The sequence below is a fragment of the Triturus cristatus genome, chromosome 9 (assembly GCF_964204655.1).
Source record: "Triturus cristatus chromosome 9, aTriCri1.1, whole genome shotgun sequence".
NCBI classification, from domain to species: Eukaryota; Metazoa; Chordata; class Amphibia; order Caudata; family Salamandridae; genus Triturus; species Triturus cristatus.
Genome location: NC_140592.1, coordinates 1,275,227,428 through 1,275,252,774, shown reverse-complemented (window position 1 = coordinate 1,275,252,774; position 25,347 = coordinate 1,275,227,428). Strand labels below are relative to the sequence as shown.

The 25,347-nt window shown below is 47.9% G+C and overlaps 1 protein-coding gene across 2 annotated transcripts in view; it reads right to left on the bottom strand.

Annotated features, from left to right (window-relative positions):
* BRMS1L (BRMS1 like transcriptional repressor) overlaps positions 1–25,347 on the bottom strand; it is a 118,054-nt gene that overhangs the window by 36,117 nt on the left and 56,590 nt on the right. For both annotated transcript variants that reach the window (XM_085627455.1, XM_085627456.1), the window contains 3 exons: positions 23,551–23,590; positions 22,093–22,170; positions 15,291–15,417 (listed from right to left, as the gene is read on the bottom strand). In XM_085627455.1, the coding sequence (XP_085483581.1) occupies positions 15,291–15,417; positions 22,093–22,170; positions 23,551–23,590 (245 nt within the window). The remainder of the gene's footprint in view (positions 1–15,290; positions 15,418–22,092; positions 22,171–23,550; positions 23,591–25,347) is intronic.

Sequence of the window (25,347 nt, the reverse complement as noted above, 5' to 3'; positions counted from 1 at the left end):
TAAGAACCGTTGTACGGTACTTGCTCCGAGTTTTGAAGCCTGGGTTGGCTATTTGAGTTTGATTTGTGATGACCGGTCATATTTTGTATTGATTACTGTGGGAATATATGCGTTGCAACACATATAGGCAGGTAATGTGGAGATATTTCTCCGGAGTTGTTTAAATTTGAACGGCGCAACGTTTAAGTGCCATTTTTGATAATACTGCATATTTTGCATTATTTTTGAGCATGCCTGCTTTTAGCGCTCTTCGTACGTGGTGCTGCTGTTTTGGAAACAGGTTAAATCTTGAGGAATCCGCTCCAGCCCCCCCAGAGGGGACTCCTAATAGGGATATGTATGTGAAGCATGGTCTTTCTTCTATAATGTACAGCACAGTGTGGAGGAAATACACCAAAAAGGATCCTGAGTTACGATGGCCTTTGTATGGATCGTTTGATATGCGTAAGATTGAGTATGTGGAACAGTGTATGCGTAAACGGCGTGCTCGGCAAGACATGTTTGAATGTGTACGGTTATAGGTGAAGGAAGTGCGTGAGCGGGAGAAACGTGAGAAAGCGCTGATTGATAAAGAGCAACGGAAAAATGATCATGTGAGAGCGCAGGAAGCGAAGCGTCGAGAGGAAAGAGAACTGGCGGAGAGACAAGAGAAAGAGCGTAGGTTGCAAGTCTCGGGTCAATATGCTGTCCGCCAGCCACTTTATCCTGTCCTTACTAATCTTGAAGATGATTTTCATTTATTAGATCGCTCTCCGCCCCCTTATGTTGGCGCTTCTGCCCCGGGGTCACAGGATTCTGGATCGGTTTCGGATAAGGTAGACACGCGGTCTATGTTATCACCTGATCGTATGGGTGAGCTTCGGAAAATTTATTTTCGTGCGCTTAAGGGCAAGCTATCTCTTACTGAATTATTGGCATCTTTGGACAGTTGGCAGAATAGGGAAAAGTTATATTTTGTTGAAACTTTCTGATGAAGTGGTTACTGCCTTTCTGAAATATTCTGATGTTTTTGAGCCTGATGATATAGTATTAGATTCTAAAGCATTACGTAACGGTGTTTTTTCTCCCTCTAAGGTACCCGATGCGGTTCGACGGCTGTTTACATTGCGGGACGCGATGTTTGAACTTAAAGAGAGCGCGCCAAAAGAAAGGGGAGGAGGAGCAATCGAATCCCCATGTCGGCGGGAAACAGTCATCTACCTCCCATTCAGATAAGAGTGAACTAGTGCATGCTAAACCGATGCGAGAGGCGGCACCTTTGTATGTTCCTCCTAAAGGAGCGGGTACTAGTTCAGACATGTCTTCCCCCGATAATAGGGGATATTTTGTGTATAATTGGGTCTATACTCCCTGGCATAGGACTGATGTTATGGCATTGAAGAATGCATTGCCTGACCCCCGCAAGAATCCAGCGGCCTTTTATGAAGAGGTCGAGGGGTCTTGAATTCTTGTACTATGACTTTAGCAGATATAGACTTGTTTTTTGGGCTCATATTACCACCGGATATGTGGAGATCTGTGCGGAAGGTGGATGATCAAGCCGTTTTTAAGGCCAAATGGTCTGAGATTGAGGATGAGGATAGGGAGAGAAAGCCCGCGCAAAAACCGCCCCAGCTTATTTTAGATCTTCCTGCTGCTATCTTGACTAAGTTGAAAACGATTATTCCCCCTAAAAAGATTGACTGGAATATGTTAGCCTCGTGTAAACAGAAGGTTGATGGATCAGTTTCAGACTTCTTTACGCGTTTTGAGGAAACATTTCATGATTTCAGTGGTCAGTCACTTACGGATGATACGGGTCGACATCTTTTTGTTGATAAATATGTGGCGAATTTATTACCGGGAATAGCAGCTCGTTTACAAGCGAGTGAAAGTTCTTGGTCCACCTCGTCTCCGGCATCCCTCCTGACTATGGCTCAGTATTATGAGCGTCAGGAACAAGAAGCGAAGGGGCATGAGGAGAAGAAATCGAAAGATTTGAAAACTAAGGTGATGTTAGCACAAGTGTATGGTCCACCTCGTCGGGGTATTGAGAGAGGTAGAGGAGGATTTTATGGTCCCCCTTCGGGTCGGTCGGATGTTAATAGAAATCAATGTGCGTATTGTAAACAGTTGGGTCATTGGGCCAGGGATTGTCCGGTATTATATGCACCCAGTCAGGGACGTGGTCAGGGACCGCCGAGAGGTAGAGGGGGCTTTTCGAATTTTAGAGGGAATTTCAATGATCGTGCTCGTTTTGAGCCTACTGTGCAGCAACGAGATAGACCTAATGTGTTTGATCGGCAAAATCAGTATCAAATGTCTGGGAATGACCGCTCTGGGTACCATGATTCGCAGCATGCGTAGGATTGCGTTGGGTGGGGGTTGGAATCAGTTGAAGTGCCAGTTGATCAGAAAGGTCCTTATGTTACAGCAAATGTTCTGGGTTCTACTGATCGGTTCCTAGTTGATACAGGAGCTACTCGCAGTGCGCTGTCCAAACGATTGGTTCCGAGGGCTCCCCCATCTGGCTTAATGGTTACATCGGTAGGGTTTGATGGTACACTCTCTCGAAGTCCTCTATCCCGACCCCTTGCATTTCATGTTGACCAACTTTCTGCACCCTGTCCGTTTTTGCTTGCTCCGAACACGCCTGACAACATTATGGGTCTTGATATGCTTAAGCACTTCAGAGCTACGATCCGCTGCTCCCCTACTGGAGTACGTGTGATATTAAATGACAATCACCCCATGGCAGAACGGATGTGTGTGGTTGCAGAGGATACTGTATTGGCTTCTCTCCCTCGTACTTTGTGGGCCGCTTCGGATACTGATGTGGGACAGATGGTGATTCCGCCTCTCCACATTAGTGTCCAGGAGGGTGCTGTGCTACCACGCCTCCCTCAATATCGTATTTCCCAGGAGGGGGAGGAGGCACTCATACAGATTGTGCAGGATTTGATAAAGGTGGGAGTAGTGGAGGAAGTTCCCTACAACGTTTGCAACAGTCCTATTTTACCCATTTTGAAGAAAGATACCGATACTAGGGTTTATCGTTTTATTATTGACTTAAGGGAGGTGAATAAGATAGTGATACCTCAGTATCCAGTGGTTTCTGATATCACGACCCTGCTTACTCTGGTCCCGCCAACGGCGACCACATTTTCGGTTATCGATTTGAAAAATGCTTTCTTTTCGATTCCTATTCATCCTGATAGCCGGTACCTTTTCGGCTTCACTTTGAATAATCGGTCCTACAGATTTTGTAGAGTCCCTCAGGGTTATACAGAGTCCTAGTATTTACAGTCAAGCATTGAAAAGACAATTGGATTCCTTTGTTCTGCCTGATGGTGTAGCCCTTATACAATATGTCGACGACATCTTGTTGGCGGCCGACACTCCTGAGCTGTGTGAGAAGTGCACGTTATCCTTGCTTTCCTTCTTGGCATCTCACAATCACAAAGTGTCGAAGAAGAAATTGCAATTTTGTAGACCAAAGGTGACTTACGTGGGTCACCTTTCGTCTAAGGAGGGGCGTGCACTCACACCATATCGTATTCAAGCAATTTTGGACACGCCAGTACCTTCCACACAGAAGGACGTGCGTGCATTCTTGGGTCTTGCTTCTTTTTGTAGGCAATGGATATTGGGGTTTTCACATATAGCTAAGCCATTGTTAGCACTTTTGACAAAAGATACCCCAATTCCTCTTCCCTGGTCAAATAGTTGTGAAATTGCCTTTCAGAAATTGCGACAAGCCCTTTGCTCAGCACCAGTGTTAGGTACCCCTGATTATACGAAGCCTTTTACATTGAAAGTACATGAGAAAGATGGATGTGCATTATCAGTTTTAGTGCAGATGCACGGCGACAAGCAGCGCCCTTGTGCATATTTTTCGGCCGTACTTGATCCTGTTGCCCGAGCATTGCCTGGTTGTTTTCGCTCGGTTGCGGCGACAGCTGTGTCAATACGCCAAAGCGAGGGAATTGTGTTATCTCATAAGCTGTTGGTATTAGTTCCCCATGCTGTTGATGCCCTGCTTAATCAGACAAAGACGCAGCATTTGACCAGTGCTCGTTTAACGGGATATGAATTGACGCTTTTGGCTCCTCACATTACGTTAAAGAGGTGTGCAACGTTAAATCCAGCCACATTGTTGCCGTTGTCGGAAACTCAGTCTGAAGCACGAAAAGCACATGACTGTATTCTTGTGACTGAGGAACAGACAAAGGGTCGTATTGATCTCCAGGATACGCCCTTTACAGATGTTGATGGAGAACTATGGGTGGACGGATCATGCCTGAAACTACCAGATGGTACGACTTCAGCAGCGTATGCAATTACCACATTACAAACAATAGTGGAGACAGCACGCATACCGCAGAAATCAGCTCAAGCAGCGGAACTGATAGCATTAACACAAGCATGTGAGCTCAGTGCAGGATTGTGTGTGAATGTTTATACAGATAGCCGCTATGCCTTCGGAGTAGCGCACGATTTTGGCCTACTCTGGAAGGAGAGAGGGTTTCTAACGTCACATGGAGCACAGATAATGTATGGAGAGTTAGTTCACAATCTTTTGACTGCATTAACATATCCAAAGAAGATTGCTATAGTTAAATGTAGTGCCCATAAAAAGGTGGTTGATAAAATTGGAGAAGGGAATGCTTTGGCAGACCGGGTGGCAAGAGAGACTGCGATGCAGCCTGACTCTACTGCAATGTATGTTGTGAAGTCACAGGCAGAAAGATGGCACGATGCTAGGAGAGAAGTGCTGGAGATACAGAGGACCGCTTCCGATAAGGAACGGGAGCAATGGTCCAATGATGGAGAATTAGATGATGAAGGGTGTTGGAGATATAAGCAGATGGATAAATGGAAGTTACCCACAGCTTTCGTACAACCTATGGTTCAGATGGCACATGGACTAGCGCATGTCGGAGCTTCCGCAATTGTAAAATTACTCACACGAGTTTGGGAGCATCCGGAGATCGCTAGTACGGCAAAGAGGGTAGTGCAGAATTGCATGATTTGCCTGAGGTATAACCCAGGAAAGGGTACACGAACTCCAGCAGGAGGATTTGCAACACCTACTGCACCCTTTGAGGTTTTGCAGATGGATTACATTCAGCTTGAGCGCTGTAACAATCTGAAGTATGTTCTAGTAGTGGTTTGTGCCTTCAGTAAATGGGTTGAGGCATACCCTACGAAAGACAATACTGCAATGACTGCAGCCAAGATGCTATTGAAGGAGTTCTTCCCTCGATATGGTGTTTGTAGATTGTTGTGGAGTGATAATGGACCTCATTTTATAGCAGACGTTATCAAGTATGTCCTGAAAGGACTGGGAATTACCCAGAAATTTCATGCAGTGTTTCACCCTCAATCTGCGGGATTGGTTGAGAAATATAACGGTACTTTGAAGCTTAAGATCGCTAAGATCCAAGCTTCGACTTCTTTGACTTGGCCAGACGCTTTATCGCTGGCATTATTGTCAATTAGATCGATACCGCATTCTCGGACCGGTCTCACGCCATATGAGATCGTGTTTGGACGCCCAATGAATATTTGGGGTCCACCGAAACCGAAGTCAGTGTATGATGTACCTTGTGTAATGATGAATGATTATCTGGCACAGTTAACGGATAATTTGGTTTCTATTCATCAACAGGTTCGAGAAGCGCTCCCTGATCGGTCCACAGGTGAAGGACATAACCTCCGGCCTGGAGACCATGTTATGATCTAGGTGTTTGAAAGGACGAACAGTCTGGAGCCGAGATGGGTTGGTCCTGAGCAAGTCTTGCTCGCAACGAGGACAGCTGTGCGAGTCTCCAATCGGAAGAACTGGATCCACTCCTTGCACTGTCGTAAAGTGCCGCCTGGAATAGTGGAGCCTGCTGTATTGACCGACCATCGAGAAATCCTGACTGCAGAGAAAGGCCGTGCTGTGGAACCGAACGACACTGAGGAGCTCTTTCCGGAACAAGCGATTCCTGGAGGAAGAAGATATCATCTCAGACAGAGGAAGTGATTTCTTTCTGTATCAGGACACGTTGTCAGAACGGCCCTTAGGTTAGTGAAACGGAGAGCCAATGAGGCAAGGGGGGGGGGGGGGATCAGCCCTGCATTAGTGTAGTGACACCCGTCTTGGCCCGCTGGTGAAGAAATCAACGGCTGCCTAAGGGGAAGAGTTCTGACAACCTTTTAGTTTCAGGAAGATATTGACTTTTACTACAAAATGGAGAAGAAGAAGATTCTTTGTGTGACAAGTTTTATTATCATTGTAGCTATTGTTGGTATAACCACGTGGTTTGTTGAGGATGTGACTCCTGCCCGTGAGTTGCTTGTTTTGACTACTCCAGTGCCTGAGGAGCACTACTTTTACACCCTTCCGTATCAAGAATTAAAGCATCGTCAGTCTTATTTGAATAATACTTTCTTCCAGATGTTGCATCATACCCATGTTGCTACAAATGCTATGAATTGTTGGATATGTGGTATGATGCCAGCTCATCAGAAGAAAGGAGGAACGCCGTTCATACCTCTTCCTTTCTCTCATAATGGCTCCTGTAGAGCATGGTACACTTTGCTTTTTGCCACACGGAAACCTACAGTGGGACGACTACTTTTTAGACTTAATAAGGAATGTCATCAAGATAAAGAAAGCTATCCACAAGCGAATGGGACAATATGGGAGTGGGAAGAATATCGACCAGATAATGAATCAATCCCCTACATCTTCACGAACACCAGAGACACTGCTGGGAATGAAAAATTTGTAATTCAAGTGGCACAAGCGGACCTGTGTGTCCAGAGTGTGGGTCATATTCCTGTTGGTGTTAGTGACTGTATTATTGTTTTGAATATAGATGGATTAAATAATAGTACTTTCTTAGCTTCCCAGAATACGTACTTCGTATGTGGGAATAAGGGTTATTATCGCTTACCAGCCGGCTGGTCCGGAGTATGTTATGTAGGGTTCTTATTACCCCCTGTATTCTTAGCGCCTGCATCCTATCATAAAGACTTGAAGTTATTACACAATGTAACTGTAAATAGGTATAAACGTACTTTATCTATTGATGATGTTGACCAAACTGACACTAGCTTACAGCAGTATATTGATTTTAACTGAGGATTGTTTTTCTTTGTTGGAGCTGCTCTAAATAGTAGGAAAGTTCGACGATTAACGAGAGTTGTAGAGGCTGTAACAAATCAAGCTGCTGCTGCTCTTGGGAATCTTACGGAAGAATTACAAATCACTAGAATTGTTGCGTTACAGAATCGTATGGTATTAGATGTTATGTTAGCAGACAGAGGTGGAGCATGTAGAATTATCGGAAGTAGTTGTTGTGAATTTATTCCTGGTAAATACACAATGGATGGAGGGTCTAAGGGAATTTAAAGACCAGCACGGGCAAATCCCCAAATACCAGAACTAGAACAACAAAAGAGCCCGTGGGTCTAAGGAGATCTACCTAGCGATGAAACCTAGAAACCAGTTTGCTTACCCCAGTAGAGGATCCTATCTACAAGAACCAAGTCCCATCACCCACCGAAGTGGCATGCTTCATCATCTGGGACCTCCCGTTAACCACACCTGGTGTGGTTAAAGAGCTACTACTCCTTTAATTACTTAAAAAAGGAGGAGCTCAGGGATGTTTTTAACTATCCAACAGGGGGGGAAAAACACTACCAAAATGAAAGAAAGCTGCCTATGGTGTGGTGAAAAAATATTTATTCCTGACCACACGCCATCAGTCTATAACGCTATTAATAAATTGCATAAAATCGCAGCTGAGATTCATACAGAAAATGGCACTTGGACCTTTTCTGGATGGTTTTGGGCATTGATCAATACATGGGGATGGAAAGTCTTAACTGGTCTCTGTATTATTGTAGCAGTTCTGTTTTCCTGCTGCATCTGTGTTCAGTGTGGTCCTTTACTCTGTTCTTTATGTGTGTCATTTTGTATTCCTGATAAGAAAGCTATTGCCAATGTCACCTATCAGAAACACTTAAACAAGGAGGTGGAAGAGATGATGAAAATTGACATATATGATGATTATCCTAATAAGCCGAATGTCTTCAGTAAATGCTGAAAGGGTCGTCTGTTGAAAACTAAAACAGCGATATGATTAAGCATTCACTGAAGACATGAATTCTCTACAGTCAAAATGTGTTTCTTGTCTTATGTTGACTAATGTCCGGACTCCATTTTGTATTGTCATGTCTCCACGTGCTTTGCACGAGAAGAGTCCTACCTTTTCGCTAGTTGCGCTTGTAATCTGCCTAGTAACAGTCTATAAATAGCTCCTTTGTCCGTCTGGCGCATGTCCAGACTTGACCACATCTGTTATCAGTTAGTCCTTGTTTGACCATGTTTTCGCGGGCTCAGGAAATTGGTAACTCCGCCCATATATTGATCCTGTATCGAAAATGTCCATAAATGGTAATGAATTTTGCTCTATGTTGTATCCACCCACTTATGAGCCCCTCTGTTGTGTATAAAAGGGGACCGTGTACGCAAGTTCTTTGTGCTACTCTATACAATACTAAAGAGTGTTGTGTAGGTTGTAGGACCACCCTTAAGGGTTCATAAACTCTGTCTTTGTATTTGCAGTTTCCGTGCCAACTTCCTTCTAGCTTTCGTTACAGGAGAGCGAACCCTTGTATTTTGCAGGCCTAGCTGGGGCCTGTATTCGTCAGGGGGATGTTTGTGTAGTGGCTTTGAATGCAGATAAGGTGTCTGCTCCCATATTTTTGGAGACTCCTCTGTAGAAGGAGCGCCGAAAGGAGCCACGTGGTTTTGGAGACTGTAATGTTCCCATGGACTTAGCAGTCTCGGGGTCCTTCATTTTTTCAAGGGCAGTGCCTACTGCTGGCCCAAATAGCTGTTCCTGGTTGAATGGCTGACTTAAGTATGGTAGTTGGTACCTCTGGCTTAAAGCCTGAAATGCGTAGCCAGGCATGTCATCTAAGGAGCATACTGGTGTTAATTGCTCTAGAGGCGGTGTCTGAGGTGTCAAGCGCACATTTAATTGACGAATTTGAAATAAGTTTTCCCTCCTGGATAAGGTAATTTGCCTGGGTTTTATATTGCTCTGGCAGATGTTGTAAGAGATTCTCTAACTGGTCGTAGTGGGCCCTGCCTTAGCGTGCTAGTAGGGCTTGGGTGTTGGCAATACGCCAATGATTAGCGGCTTGTGCTGCTACTCTTTTGCCAGAGGCTTCTAACAGTTTGGATTCTTTGTCGGGGGTGGTGTATCTCCTGTGGTTTGGGAGTTGGCGCGTTTCCTAGCATTGGAAACGACCAAAGAATCCAAAGGGAGCTGCCCTTTGATGTAACTAGGATCTTAAGGGGCAGGCCTATATTTATTTTCTATCCTCGGGTTAAGAACCCTGGCACGGACGGGGTCTTTAAATACCTCTGGGCGTGTTTTATGACTCCTTTAATCATAGGCAGAATTTGTACAGACTTTTGAGATTGTTCAAAAGTATCTAATAGGAAGTCTTCCTCTGGTGCGTCAGAGTGCATTGTGACGCTGTGGTAAAGTGCCGCTCTATTTAATAATTGGCCAAACCCCAGGTGATCGTCTGGAGGTGATGGTTTGGAGGGATATGGCTGAGGGTCAGGCATGTCTGGTAGACGGAATGCCCAATCATCAAGTGGTGAGGTATCTGGATACGTGAACAGATCATTAGGGTCACCCCCACCCCCTAGGTCATCATCATCATCCTGTGGAGGTGGTGTATGTGATGGAGAGGGTATAGGTAAGGGTGGTGTAGGCAGAGGGGGTGGGTTAGAAGGTAGTATAGGAGAGGAAGGGGGCATAGGTGATGTTGCAGAGTCCTTCCCGTTTATAGGAACTGGGGCAGGTGGTGTGTCCAGTTTCCGTTTTTTACATGGCACCGCGGTGACATGTCCAGTCTTTGGGTTAATATAAATCTTTTTCTGCCTCAGGTCGATGGGATCTGGATGAAAAAGTTCTTGTCCCTCGGGAACAGTCTTTGGTGCCGATTTTTTCGGTTCAGATCGAGTTTTTGGTTGATCAGTGGAGTTTTTGACGTTAGGAGGTGTATGAGAGTCCTTAGCCGTTGGTTTCGGTGCCGAAGATGGTTTCGGAGCCGAAGTTGTATCTTTAGGCTTGGGAACCTTCAGTGCCGGTTTATCTATTGGCCTTGGTGTTTTCGGTGCCGAAGGCGTCGGAGCCGATTTCGGTGAAGAGTGGTCTTTTGTCTTCGGTGCGAAGGTGCCGGTTGAACCATGTCATGCGGTTTGCTCGGTCCTGAGCTACTGGATGGCTTCTGTTTCTTCGGAGCCGAGCCCGGAGGCGGGGCTTCTGAAGGATGTTTTCGGTCTCGACTGGGTCAAGCAGGCAAAGTCTTGACCAATTCCTTTGGTTTTTTTGGGGGGGGCGGGGGGGGGGGGGGGCTGGGGCAGTGGTACTCACAAGTTGCCCAGGAGTGATGGGGTCGTCTGAGTCGTCTGCTTCGGAGATGATTTGTAGAACCTCGGAATCTTCTTCTGGGACATCGGGGCCTTCATCAAAGATGTCCTCTGGTTCCGGAGCTGTTCTCTGTGCCATGATGAGTCTTCGAGCCCTTCGATCTCGAATGGTCTTTTTGGATCGAAAGGATGCGCAGGCTGGACAGCTGGACTCGTCGTGTTCAGGTGATAGGCACAGGTTGCAGACTTGGTGGTGGTCACTGTGCGGAAATTTTGCTCCACACTGGGGTCATTTTTTGAAAGGCGTCCTTTCCATCAGCCGTAGGCCTCACGGCGTGGATAGGCCCAGCGGCCCGCGTCGACGTCCGGAATCGGGCCGATGAAATCGATGTCGAGAATGAAGGTGCTTCGATGTTTTGTGGAAGTTTTGCGCTTCGAAAAGCTTAGAATTGAGATTTCCAACCGGAGCGGAAAAGTTGCATCCGAACCCAATGGCAGAAAAAAACAATCCAACGATGGAGTTGATGCCCATGCGCACTGTCGTCCAAGGGAGTCGCCTATATCGTGACCACAAAGACTTCTTCCGAAGACAACAACAACAACCTGCAAGCATCCGAGCCCAACACCAGATGGCGATCTACTATCCTAGTGTGTGATCTGCAGCTCATATGCCTCGAACATCTTGTTTCCACGTTTTTCAAAACTCTTTACTAAAAAGAGTGTGATTTTCTTTCTGGTTCTCTTACTTTTCCTCTGTGGATGGATAGATGAGGCATCAGGATCTCTACAAGGCAGTCACCCTCTTCTTACACCATGTGCAGCTCACCTTGTGATGGACAGATCTTTTGGAATATAATTGTATAAGTGGTGGTGTCATCTGGCGAGGAGGCCTTAGTGGTGGAGTCTAAATCAGGATCGTTGGTGTTCAGGAAGAGGTTTGGGAAGGATCTTCCCTCTAAAGGGTTGGATTTAGATCTTCCTGTCACAGACTTCTGGCAGCTGTAGTGGTATCAATCCTGCATCATCAGTGCAGATCTGGAGGCTGGTCCAGGCGAGCCTTTTGGTGCCTTTAGCTCCGAAGCGGTGTGCTCCGAGCCTTGTGTCAAGAGGGTGTCATGGCTCAGCATCATTAGGCGCAGGCTTGCTCAGCATCAAAGAAGGCTCTCTGGTTTGAGGGGTGTCCACCCGGGGAGACGGATCCAAGGTGGGTACACAGCAGGCTAGACTCATAGCCAGATTCCCACTGGAGCAAGGCTCTGCCTTGTCTGGTGATGCTTAGGAGGTTGACATGGCTGACCTTGTTGAGTCTGTGGCATTGCAGGAAGCCTTGTGTTCTGGCCAACAGGCATAAATTACACACGCCCTGTTGATCTGACGAGGAATATTTGGCCTTACATCTATGGTAGAGCAAAAAAAGGTGTCCGTTAAATCACACTTCCAGAGGTGGAGTCTGTGTTAAGGTGGTTTGGTGACTAAGGGAGGAGTCACAACTGATCTTAAGACTCAAAACGTAAGAAGGAAAATGCTACTTACCAGTATGCATTTGTTCTTGGCATGCAGAGCTGCAGAGATTCATACTTGTGTATAGATCGCCATCTGGTGTTGGGCTCGGATGCTTGCACCTAGTTGTCTTGGAAGAAGTCTTTTGTAGTCACAAGATAGGTGACTCCTCCCATTGGACGATAGTGCGCATGGGCATCGACTCCATCATCAGATTGTTTTTTGCCATGATGGGAAATGATGGAGTTTGTAAGAAACAGAAAAGATGTCCATGTGAATGTATCGAAGTAAGATGACAGTGGAACAGATACAGGTTCCGGGGAGGCGGGTGGGCGTATGAATCTCTGCAGCTCTACATGCCAAGAACAGATGCATACTGTTAAGTAGCATTATCAGTTGGAGGCCATCGTGTTCGGATGTAACTTCAGCGCTTCGGTTCAGTACCGTGTTTTTCCAAACCTTTCAATGCGCAAAGCATGAAAAACTCGATGGTATTGTTTTTGTTCGCGTGCCTTTCTATTTCGGTCGTTGACGCGGGCCGCTGGGCCTCTCGACGCCATTCGGGCCTACAGCTAATGGAAAAGACTCCATTTACAAAATGTCCCCAGTGTGGCGCTAAATTCCCACACAGCAACAAACACAAGGTCTTCAACCTCTGTCTCTTGCCCTACCACGAGGAGAACAATTGCCAAGCCTGCGCCTCCTTCCGCTCCAAGAAGAATATCCATGATCACAGGGCTCGACGACACGTTATGGCGCAACAGGCTGCTCTGGTGCCAGAGGACATCTTTGATGAAGGCCCCGATGTTGCAGAGGATTCGGAGGATCTCTACATCTTATCCGAAGCAGATGACTCCGACTCCGATGCCCATATGTGAGAAAGTGCCAACTTTCTTGCATGGTATGCCCCCACTTTTTGCTGAATTGCTGAATGTACTTTGACTGAGTGTGCCCTGGACTCCTGCCAATCAGGTGCCCAGGGCCTATGTTCCTTCCTTAAACCACACAAACCCCAAATTGGCAAACCCTGGCCACATGTCAGCCCCTGGTAAATGGTACCCTAGGTACCCAGGGCCTTGTGACCAGGAAAGGCCTCTACTCTAAGGGCTGCAGCACTCATTGTGCCACCCTTAGAGGCCCTGTACCCTTACACACACACACTGCCCTTGCAGGCTGGGTGTCTGGGTGCAAGACAAAACAAAGTCGACATGGCACACATCCCTGTGTGCCATGCCCACAACCTACGCTGCCCTGGCACATATCAGCCACCCCTCTAACGGGGTACCCTATTCCAGTGGTGTGGGCAAAGGAGCATGAGCTCTGTGCCCCTAAAGTACCCCGGTCCATTCCTGGGCACTGTAAGTGCAGTGCTGCCATTTAAGAGTACATGGTGCTGAGAGCTCGTCAAACACGAACTCCACAGCACCATAATGGCAACAGTTAAGACTCAGAAGTTTGGTATCAAACTTCTCAGCACATTAAACCCACACTGATGCCAGTGTGGGATTTAATGTACCAAGCACCCCAGAGGGCATCTTAGAGATGCCCCCTAAAACCTAACCTACAATCCACGTCTGTTCTGAGGCTGCCTAGGCTGCCACACAGCAGACATGTTGCTGGCCCCTGGGTGGGAGAGCCCCTGCTCTCCTGGGCCTGCAACAATGCACATCCTGGGCGAGGTGCTAGGTCTCCTCCCTAGGATGGGCAGGGGGAATCTTCAAAGGCATGCCGCCTTTGTGAGTTTCTCGAGGCCACTTGCTGTACTCAGCAACTGGCCCCCACCGGTTCTGACCCCCACTCTGGCGGGAAGACTGGCCGGAAACTCCAAGTAAGGACAGGGGATGTGCCAGCCCTGCCAACCCCACCCCTCAGGTGGAAGAGGCGAGGTGAAGCACATCTCCGGGCCCTCGCCATCTTGAAGATGGGGACCCCTACCCTATCAGGACTAGGCCACTGCCCCCCTCCCATAGAAGAGTGGCAGGATAGGGGGTGTTCCCACCCCAGGACAGGGACCCAGTGGTCCCTGCCCTTTACCTACCTGTAACGCCCCTAAATTTAGTTCATGCAAGAAAATCGTGAGGCACTAGATGTCTGACCTGGTTAGATCCAAGTGGATTTGGAACCACTGAATTGTACTCAAAGATCTATAAAGAGAAGCTCAGTTCTCCAAGAGAGCATGGAGGAATGATACAGTCCAAATAAAGTGTCTGCAGGCGTTCATCCACAGGAAAGACACGTACTTCAAAAAGGAAACTTGGTTGTGAAAAGCATTTGACCACAGCCTGAAGGATTACCAGCAGCATAGGGCCAGAGCGTATAGGGCCTGCCCTGAGTGCAGGTAAACTGGGTCCTTTCCCCATCTGGCATAGCATTCAATGGGGCCGTCCCCTTCCAACCTTTATGTGCACTTGCACCACTAGCAGAGAGGATTCACATGAGAAGGATCTTCGTTGGGCATGCCCCTGCACAGTTCTATTGGTACTCACAGATCAGACATCTACTGCTGCCAAACTTAAGGGACGCAGGCCACGATTTAACGACGTCATCTAGCACGCATGCACCAGACACTTCCTGCCCCGAGGGAGACTGACTGACATCCTTCAGCAGCACAAGTGTGCCCTGAGAAGCGTAAGAGGGCATGGGGCGCTTGGACGATACTGGCACACATCTACTGGAGTGTGATGCGGATGCAGCTCTTCTGGGATGCCGGGCAGGTTAGGTTTGCCTTTATACTTTCCACTGGAATGACGTGAATATCTTGTGCCTTAGTTTTCCAAGATGTACCGCAGTCATAGCTTTAGAAAATGTCAATAAATGGTTGGGTAAAAAAATGTTTTAAGTCTCGGACATCACATGGCAAAATGAGGTCATGGGAGGTAGATAGAAAAATAGCCCATTAATGAGAGACCTAATGCAGCCCCTAAAGCGGAATAAAGGCTGTACACAGCTAAAGCAGTGAGCTTTAATATCACTCACCTTCCTGGCGGATGCAACGGCAAGAAATGCTTCCATGGCTGCACATGGGACTTCCATGTCAGGGGAAAAAAGGACAGCTAAGCACAGGATGAGACCCAGGCGTGGCAGAGACGCAGACTGTGAGGATTGTGCATGTCTGCCCATAGAGACTGCATGTTATCCCTTGGTTGGATCTGGTCACTTATCACCGCCAGAACTACGCCTGTCCTCTCTAGCAGCTCACCCTCAGTTTACGGTGCTCATCACCCCTCACACATCCAGTGAGCAACCCATATGACCACAGAGAGGCTCCTTGTTCAGCTTTTGCAATCCCAAACACTGATCTATCCACACAAAAGACATCATACCACTAGTTGTTCACCCGTACACAGAGTGAAGGACTCACCTGGTAGGATACTCGTCCTTTTTATCGATACAGATGGTGTGTCCTCGGCCGTACCACTCTCCATCATAGTGAAGGCGCCCATCCTCCGACCTGGCACTATGCGGGAACTTATCCATCTTCATTGGAACTACGGAAAACAGGAAGAGGAAGAATGAGCGCCTGCCGCATGGAATGACTACTACCCCCAGGAAACAAGGTTGCCCAGAATGCAGGGTCAGGCTCTCTGTGCCAATGCTCTGCAGGGGCTGGGGCTGCTCTTAGATGGTCTTGTCTGATCATGTGTGTTTTCTCTTACCAAGATATGTGCAGATGCTCCCGTGTGCTAAAGGTGCTCGGGCCTAGCTGCTTACATTGCTAATGGTCAGAAAGGGCCTCATATGATTAATCTGCCTAGCAATTCCTGAATTGCCATGTATTAATGCTCAGAGTAGACAGGGCTGCTCTCACGTGGCTTCGCTGGATTGGTGTGCATAAACACACTGTTCTGGGAATGCCTGGAGGATATTACATTACGACTACTCTCCGAGTGCCTGTGCAAGGGACCCTGATGAGGAATGGAAGCTCACGGGGGTAGAGAAGATCACCCGAGCCTGATCACTGCATAGAAGCCGGACTGAACTGCAGACCCTCAGGGCTGCCAAAGGATGGTTGAAGGAAAATGTTAAACGATTAACATACTCCGCACGCTCCTGCCGTGCAGTGCTGGACTTGAACCTTTGCACATTGGTTTTCTTCATAGAAAGGCTTCGGAGGTGCAGGAGGCACTGGGACTCCACCCCGAAGCAGGACTGCACACGGGTACAGACTCCATGTCACACTGTTTTCACACAGCAGGTGAGAGTGCTATGGATTGGCGAGAGAACACAGTATGGTGCACATGTATATAATGAAAGGAATATAGCGAATAAGGAGAGATCTGCAAGTAGTGCCACACACTTCCGGTAGGGTGGGTGAATAAGAATCTACAGCACTACACGCTACAAACAGATTCTTAATAGGTAAGTAACCCTTTCCATTCGTAGCATTTCCTGCTGCAAATACACATGCTCCGCAAAGACTGTAAAGCAGTACTTCCCTTCAGGCGGTGGCTAGTGTGCGAATCAATCAGGGGAACTGTAAGCGCACTCCTCACCCGTGAGGTCTCAAGGTGCCGAGGCACATGTCCACACAGTAGTGCTTGGTAAAAGTGTTATTCAAGCAGCTGCTTTACATGTAGCAGCTAACAGGACATGGTCAAGAGAGTCTATGGTTTCTGCATTGTGTGTAGAAGTCGCCCGAGGCAACAGGGATGGCTCTTTTGGCTTTATGACAGCAAGATTGGTCTGGCAAAGGCTTCAAACTGGTCATCTTTGCGGAACAGCTTGGTCCTGTCGAGGTAATACATGAGAGCGGGTTGAACATCTATAGGGAAGGGCCCTCTGCTACAGAGTCTGGGTGAGGGAAAAAGACTGGGAGCTCTATAGTTTGGCTGAAGTGGAAAGGGGACACCATTTTGGGGAGGAACTTTGGGTTAGTTCTGAGGATGACCCTGTCCTTGTGGGCACGAATTAGGTTCCTGTAGGGCAAGGGCCTGCCACTCACGGATGTGTTTGAGAGAGGTTATGGGTACGAGGAAAGGAAAATTCTACTTGCCAGTATGCATCTGTTCATGCCATGTAGAGCTGCAGAGTTGTACACTGTGCATAGATCGCCATCTGGTGTTGGGCTCGGATGCTTGCACTTTGTTGTTGTCTTGGAAGAGTCTTTTGTAGTCACGAGATAGGGGACTCTTCCCTTGGACGGTAGTGCGCATGGGCATCGACTCCATCCTCAGATTGTTTTTCGCCATGATGGGAAATGATGGAGTCAGTAAGAAATAAAGAGATGTCCATGTGAAGGTATCTAATTAAAATAGTACTGGAACAGATAAAGGTTCCGGGGAGGCGGGTGGGCGTGTACAACTTTACAGCTTAACATGCCAAGAACAGATGCATACTGGTAAGTAGCATTTTCCATTCGAGGCATACGAGCTTCAGATTGTACACTGAGCATAGACTGTACAGCAGTGCCGCCCCTAGCGGTGGTAACCTGTATCTGTTGCAGTAGTTTAAAAAAGTGTTTTAAGAACAGCTTGGCCTACAGAAGCCTGTTGCTTAGCCTGCACGTCAACACAATAGGGTTTGGTGAAGGTGTGTGGTGTAGACCATGTTGCTGCTTTACAGATGTCATCTAAGGGAAGGTTCCCTAAGAATGCCATGGAAGCCCTTAGTTTGCGTGTTGAATGCGCTCTAGGGGGAATTGTTAATGTGCGTTTAGCCTTTTGGTAGCATATTTGAATGCATTTTACTATCCACCTAGCGATCCCAGCTTTGGAGATGGGGTTACCTTTATGAGGTGGGGAGAAGGAGACAAACAGTTGTTTTGTCTTTTTAAAGGGTTTAGTTCTGCCAATGTAATAGAGTAGGGCTCTTTTGACGTCCAGTGTGTGAAGAGCTCTCTCTGCTACACAGTCTGGGTTTTGGAAAAACACCGGTAACTCAACTGATTGGTTAAGATGAAAAGCAGAGATTACTTTGGGAAGGAATTTTGGATTTGTTCTAAGAACCACTTTATTACGAAGTATTTGTAAGAAAGGTTCTTGTATGGTTAAAGCCTGGATCTCACTTACCCTTCTGAGAGAGGTGATTGCGACAAGGAAAGCTACTTTCCATGTGAGGAACTGCAGTTCACATTTGTGTAGAGGTTCAAATGGGGGACCCATGAGCCTGGTAAGAACAATGTGTAATTTCCACACCGGAGAGGGTGGCAGTCTGGGGGGAATTATCCTTTTAAGGCCCTTCATAAATAGTGACTCTAAATAGTGACAAGTGTTGTCTGTTCTGTAAATAAGCAGCAAGTGCCGCTAGGTGTAATCTTATGGATGAATATGCTAGATTACACCTTTGTAAGTGTAGCAACTAGCAAATGATGTCCTGGATTGAAGCATCCAGCGGATCGATGTTATTGTTATTGCGGTAGATGACAAATCTTTTCCATTTTGCTGCATAGCAAGCTCTAGTAGTAGGGCGTCTGGCTTGTCTAAGGATGTTCATACAGTCCGGTGGAAGGTTAAGGTAACCGAACTCTAGGACTTCAGGAGCCAGATCGCTAGATTCAGTTGACCTGGATCAAGTGCCTTATCTCTCCATGGTTCTGCGTTAGCAACTTTGGGGAGGGACGTAGCTTTTGGTGTGGAACTACTGAGAGTTCCAGTAGTGTTGTGAACCACGGTTGCTGTGCCCATATGGGAGCTACCAGGATCATCCTGAGAGACTGTTGTCTGAGCTTGCGTACTACTGGGGAATCAGTGGGAGTGGCGGAAAAGCATATGCAAATCTTCCTGACCAGTTCATCCACATCGCATTGCCTTTGGATAACGGGTGTGGAAACCTGGCGGCAAAGGTTGGGCATTTTGCATTTGCGTGTGTGGCGAACAGATCTATGTCTGGTTGACCCCACATTTGGAAAAAAGGTTGAAGAACTTGGGGATGAAGTTCCCATTTGTGTATCTGCTGTGTCTGTCAACTTAGCAGGTCCGCAATCTGATTGTGAACTCCTGGAAGATGTTCTGCCAGAAGGTATATGTTTTGTAGGAGCATGAATGTTCTGACTGAGTTCTCGATTGGGCTGAAAAAGAGGCAAGACTTGCTGGAATGCCAACACCCTCTGCGGGCCGAGGGAGGCTTTGCCTGAAACCGTGCAGAGTACAGGCCCCATGAAGGGCTGAATTTGGTGGGGTTGCAGGTCGGATTTGGTAGCATTGATAGTGAACTCTAGGTTGTGGACCAAGGATGGATGTCTGGGTATGTGCTAGACACTGGTGCTTGCCTGCGACCTGAATCAGCGACACCGTGCACAATGAGGATGCCTTACTCCTTAAGTGTGAAGCCACCACAGCCAGGCATTTTGTGAAAGCCCTTGGGGCAGTGGTGACCTCGAAAGGAAATATTCAGAATAGGCAACGAAGGCCGCTCACCACACAGTGATGGCCGCGCTGGTAGGTGGGAAGACTAGGGGATATGAAAGTAGTCATCCTTCAGGTCTAATGCCATCATGCAATCGCCTAATTGAAGTAGGAGAATGACATCTTGTAGGGTTGCCATATGAAAGTGTTCCAAGAAGTGCCCAAGGTCCAGGACTGACCTGGGGGAACAGTATTTCTTGGGGAAGAGGAAGTAAACAATAAACTCCCTCAACCCGATGGGGAAGGGTCACTGGTTCTAAGGCCCCTTTTTGAAAGAGCGCTTGCATCTATTTCTCCAGAAGGTTAAGATATTCTTTGCGGACGGTGTGGGGGCTCCAGGCAGTAGCCATGGTGAAGCACTGCTAGTACCCATCGGTCTGATGTGGTCTAATTCCTCCCAGTGAGAGAGAAAATGCTGCAGTCTTCTCCAGACAGCTGGTGTGTCATCGCGGGGCGAAGGCAGGTCAGTGCTTGGAGGTGGAGGCCCCCTTGCTGAGGCCACCTTTACTTCTGACCTTTTTTTATTATTGCCCATGTAGGCATCTCTTCCTGCCTGCTTGTGGAAAGGTTGTGTTTGATAGGAGGTGGAGAGATCCAGGAAGGTGACCTTGGAGCCTCCACTAGGCTGCTGCTTTGTTCCACAATCTCTTCAACCTGTGGCCCAAATAGATATTCCTCATCGAAGGGCAGGATAAGGAGATTCTGTTGGGCCTCCAATGTGCAGTCAGGAATTTGGAGCCAAGTGTGACACCCCGCCCCTCCTCTTCCCTCAAACATGAGGACACTTCAGGAAGAGGTGTTTGCAGTGACCGGAACGCAGAGGGTGGTGGTATTGGATATAGTCTTTCTCTGAGACTATGCCCTCCCTTTACTACTAGATGACAGACTAGATTCTGAATCTCCTCCCGCTGTACCCTGGCTATCCTTTAGTGGGCGACGGCCCCTACCACCATCCTTTTGCCAACAGCGCCAAGCTTTTCGCTTTGCTTGTCAGGCGGCAGAGTGTCATCCATGGCTTGCAGACTGAGGACATCCAAGGAGTCGGTGGGACAGGACCCCCGAGGTACGCAGGGTCATTGTGAGAGGGCTAATACTTTTATTTTTTATCCTTTTAAGTTACCACCCTGGCTTTCACTGGTTTTTTTAATGTCTGTTTAGTGCGGGTAAGAATTGTCTGTCCGCTTAGATTCAATCATCATCTCCAAGAGGAAATAACCTTCCTCGTGGAGGACGTGCATGACAACTTTATGAAAGATGGCGGTAGGTGGATCACCTCGTGCTGGTATGCTGTGGTGTCGTCTAAAAGAAGCTTGCTCCAACAGGGAGGTGTTCTAGGCCTGTCTCCCCCAGGGGATGGACAGTCATCCCACGGGTCATCTGTGGGCACGGATTCAAAAACTCTCATAAGGGTCAGCAAGGCCAAAGGGTTGCATGGGTCATAGAGGAATTGGGAGGTGATCCCGCTGGTGCCTGGTGTGGAGGTGGTGAAGATGGCTGTGGAGGAAGTGCTGGGGGCAATGGTGGAAGAGGAAACAGAGGTGTAGTAGGCGGAACACAGTGGGAGGGCTGGTTCCTCTAGGCGTCTTGTGGGTAGGAGGTAGAATCGAAACCGCTTTCTGTGGAAGTTCTCCACCGAAACCTTCCCAGTCAGGGATGAATAAAGAGTGTTTTCTGCCTGGTGTCTAGCACCTCCTGCAGTCTTTGTAGGATCGGCTGCTGCGAGTCTAAGTCGGTCGTCCAATGGGGTCTTCGACGTCAATGGCAGCATAAGCATCAAAGGGGCGTATGCCTAGGAGTGATATCTAGGGGTATGCAGGATCTGGTGATCAACAGGTACGATGGGTCAATGCTCTTGGGTGGGAGCTTTGCTGGCTGAGAGGAATTTGTTTTGTGCCGACCGGAGACTGTAGGTGGCGGAAGCCAGAGACTGAGGATTTCGGCACAGGGCTGGACACCAGACGTCCTCTGGGGGAGTTCTCTACCTGTAAGCGAGGCCTCTTAGGAGGCTTAACGTGTGCATCGGTGACAAACATTCACAACCCAAATGAAGGTTTTTGTTTGAGGGCCACTGGTTGTAGAGGTCGGGGGAACCCTGTCTCTTCCTCTTGGACTGAGCAGCTGAAGACCGCTTCTAGACTGGGCGATCGTTGGTGGGGCGGAAAGCCTAGGGCATATCTGAAAATGCAAGGTGAGTCATCGGGGATTTCTGATGCATTTTCTGGTGTGCCCAACATCTCTCCCCCAAGTATCAGAGGGTGTTTTTGACTGAAAAGAGAAGCAGGGTTCGTACACAACATTGTCGTGGAAGAGGCAGAGCTTCTAGACCAGGTGATGGTCGGACCACGGATACTTGGCACAGGGGACAGTAGTGGAAGGGAGTCCGGTCCAACACCCTGTGTGACTTCTCTTTGAAGAAGACAAAGGGTCACACAGCCCTGAGGAAGGCCAAAGGCCTTGGCGGTTGCAAAAAGTTGTTGTGGATAAGAGTGCAGACAAAGGTTTTCTCCAATTCTAGGTGTTGAGTTGATCTGAAACTCAACACAGTCCCGAGAAAAAATGGGAATATGTAGAGTCTGAGCCCATCCATACACTTCTGAACCCAGTGGAAGAAAGAAACATCTAAGCAGGACTTGGTGCCCATGCACATTCCCAACTAGACAACCTGCAAATGTCCGAGCCCAACACTAGATGGCTGAAGTATGCAGAGCATGCCACATCAACAAGTTAGAAACAAGTTAAGATTTGACTGTCAATGAAGCAACAATGCTCACACTGCTGGTGCTGAAAATGCCTCAATATCCCCCCAGACAGTGTCCTCACCTACAGATACAGCAAGACCACGACCGGAACTGTGACGTGGCGAAGCCCCTGGTGAGCGGAGTGAAGCTTCTACCAGATCTGAGGAAAGAAGAGGTAATTTTCAGGATATTAGTGCCAATAGGCCTCTCCAAACAGCTCCTAGAAGACCTACCAGTCTGCTAGACTGGAAAGATGCTATGCTCATCCTGCCCAAAGTGTTGTTACAATACGGCACAATGTCTGTGCTTCCAAGGGACTCCACACTCACATCTCTCTTCCGTCTCAAAACACACACCAAGTCTCACACATCAGCCATGGCTTCTCCTTTTAGGGGGCACTGGAGGTTGCGGTCCTTTACCCCCGCAAGGCCATGAACCAAGGATCCTTTTCCAAGCCTCCACTAACTACCACAACTGGGGTGCCAAGTAAATGAGTGGTGCTCCTCTAAATCACCGCTACAAGCTGCTCTAGAGAGGGAGATACTAGCCCCCTCTGGCCCTGGAAAGAGCAGACGTGCCTCAACATTGTACGTGTAGCAATGATGAAATGTGCTGATAAAGAGGTTTATTGAGAGTCGAAATATTGACCCAGAAAGGTTTAATGTCAGTGGGCCCAGTTGGGATTTGAACTCACACGCAGCAGGTCAAATCAGATGTGAGCAGCGAGAACTCCGCCCACAGCCATCTTGCAAGCCAAGGGTAGGGTCAGGATGGCTAGTGGGCCTCAAAAAAAAAGAAAAGAAAAAAAAAAGAGCTGATCATAGCATAAATCAGCACTAGCATGGCAAAATGACAGAAAAAGCATGGTATGATGTAGGGGGGTGGGGGGAGATTGCAAAAATGGCCTTCGTTAAAAGTGGTGTCCACCTGTATGACTGGGGTAAACAGGACAAAGTCAGACACCATGGCCGCCGAGTCATGCATAGAGGGGGGCCTGAAGATTATTTGTAAGGGAGTGAGAATGGCAATATAGAGACCACAAGCAGATATGCGCTCACCTCAGATGCAGTACACAAATGCCCCGAGTCTGGCAGATGGGGTATTGGATGAACCAGAGCAAGGATGCCAGGCCAAACATCATGTTTGCGGTTCCTTGAGATTAGAGCATCGACAGACACACAATGCGCCATAGCCTCACGCAACTGCAATGAGTTTGTGCTTGGTAACATTGCGAGGGATCCCATGGATTTTGCCTTGGAGACAAGGAACTCATCAACCAGGCAGTATTTGGAGCATGTGCTAAAGTACAAATTCTATAAATTCATTGTTTGTAAAAAAGAAACCAACCTGCAGCCCAGCTTCTTTAGTTCGGATGTGAAACGTCTAGCTCACTCACTCCTCCCTGTGCCCTACACAGACATAGCTCAGATGTAGAAGCTCCAGTTCGACTAGCTGCTGTACTGAAAGACCTGCCTCCACCCCATCCTTAACGCTGCTCTACTCCATGGCTGAACGTTTGAATGGATTCTCCACGGCTTACCTTCTGCCTTTACTCGGTGAGGTCCAAGTGTCGCCATTGCCTGAGAGGAGAACAAGGTTTGGAAACATCCGTTAGGACACCAGACAAGGCAGTCAGAGAACAATCGTACCGCAGTACTGGAGCAGAACGCCTCTTTGCCATCAGCACCCCTTCCGCACTCTTGATACCGAAAGCTTCAAAGGTCCCCGTGCTGCAGTACAGAAGCAGAGCATTCTCTGATGCTTTCTTGTGCAGTAGCTATGCGCCGCAGACCCCTCACTTCCTTAAAGTTGCCACATGCAATGCTGCTGAAGCAGAACAGAAGTTGCGTTCTGCTTTGATGTAACTCAAAGCAGAGCACAAGAAAATAAAAAAATAAAAAACAAGAATGGAGTTTGTATACAGGTGATGTCAATGTATTCACAAGTGTGTGCGGGGATACAGTCTTGTGAAAATAAAGCCTGACATTAACCCTCCCTTAGCTATAGGCAGCAACTGTAGGACACTCAAGGGGGCGGCGGGTGTAGAGGAGGGGTCCATCCAGCTTTCTCTGAACCGGATTAGTCAAACCAGAGTGCAACCATCATCTGCTACTCATACCAAGTCGAAGAAACCAGAGCAACACAAACCCCTGCTGCTGGTCTCAAGTGGGAGAAAAAAATAACACTGCCCCAGCCACACCTGCTGCTAGCCTCTGGTGGAAGAAACTAGAGTGACGCCAACACCTGCTGCTGGTCTCAAGTGGGAGAAAAAGAAACTACGCTGCCCCAGCAACACCTGCTGCTAGCCTCTGGTAGAAGAAACTAGAGTGACGCCAACACCTGCTGCTGGTCTCAAGTGGGAGAAAAAAATAACGCTGCCCCAGCCACACCTGCTGCTGGTAGCCTCTGGTAGAAGAAACTAGAGTGACGCCAACACCTGCTGCTGGTCTCAAGTGGGAGAAAAAAATAACGCTGCCCCAGCCACACCTGCTGCTGGTAGCCTCTGGTGGAAGAAACTAGAGTGACGCCAACACCTGCTGCTGGTCTCAAGTGGGAGAAAAAAATAACGCTGCCCCAGCCACACCTGCTGCTGGTAGCCTCTGGTAGAAGAAACTAGAGTGACGCCAACACCCCGCTCCTAGTTGGTGGTAAAAAACCATAGTGATACTGTTAGCATAGACACCCACTGCTAGTCTGAGGTCAGTGAAACCAGATACACCAACAACCCCGCTGCTAGTAGGTGGGAAAAACCATAGTGATACTGCTAGCAGCAACACCCACTGCTAGTCTGAGGTCAGTGAAACCAGTGCAACAACATCCCCGCTGCTAGTCAGTGAAAAAAACCATAGTGATACTGCTAGCAGCAACACCAACTGCTAGTCTCAGGTCAGTGAAACCAGAGTGACACCAACATCCCCGCTGCTAGTAGGTGTTAAAAACCATAGTGACACTGCTAGCATCGACACCCACTGCTAGTCTGAGGTTAGAGAAACCAGAGTGCCACCGGGTAGCAGATGCTAGTCTTAGGTTGTAACAGCCATATCAATCCTGCTACCTGGAATACACTGGCCACCACCACCAACACGGTCTGCTACTCTGGGGCCAAAACAAAAATAACAGAGTGACTGAAGTCACCTGTAGTGGACAGAGAGGAAACGAAAAATGTAAAGATGGTTTCGGTCCCGCTAGGAGGATTTCATGGAGAGGTTGATGGTTAGCAACGGGGACTATATAATGTGGTCAACCAGGTAAACAAATTATGAACTGTACAAAAGGTCTCGCTAGTCGGCAGGCTACTGACTACAAGAGATGAAAGCGCTCCTAGATCATGAAGGAT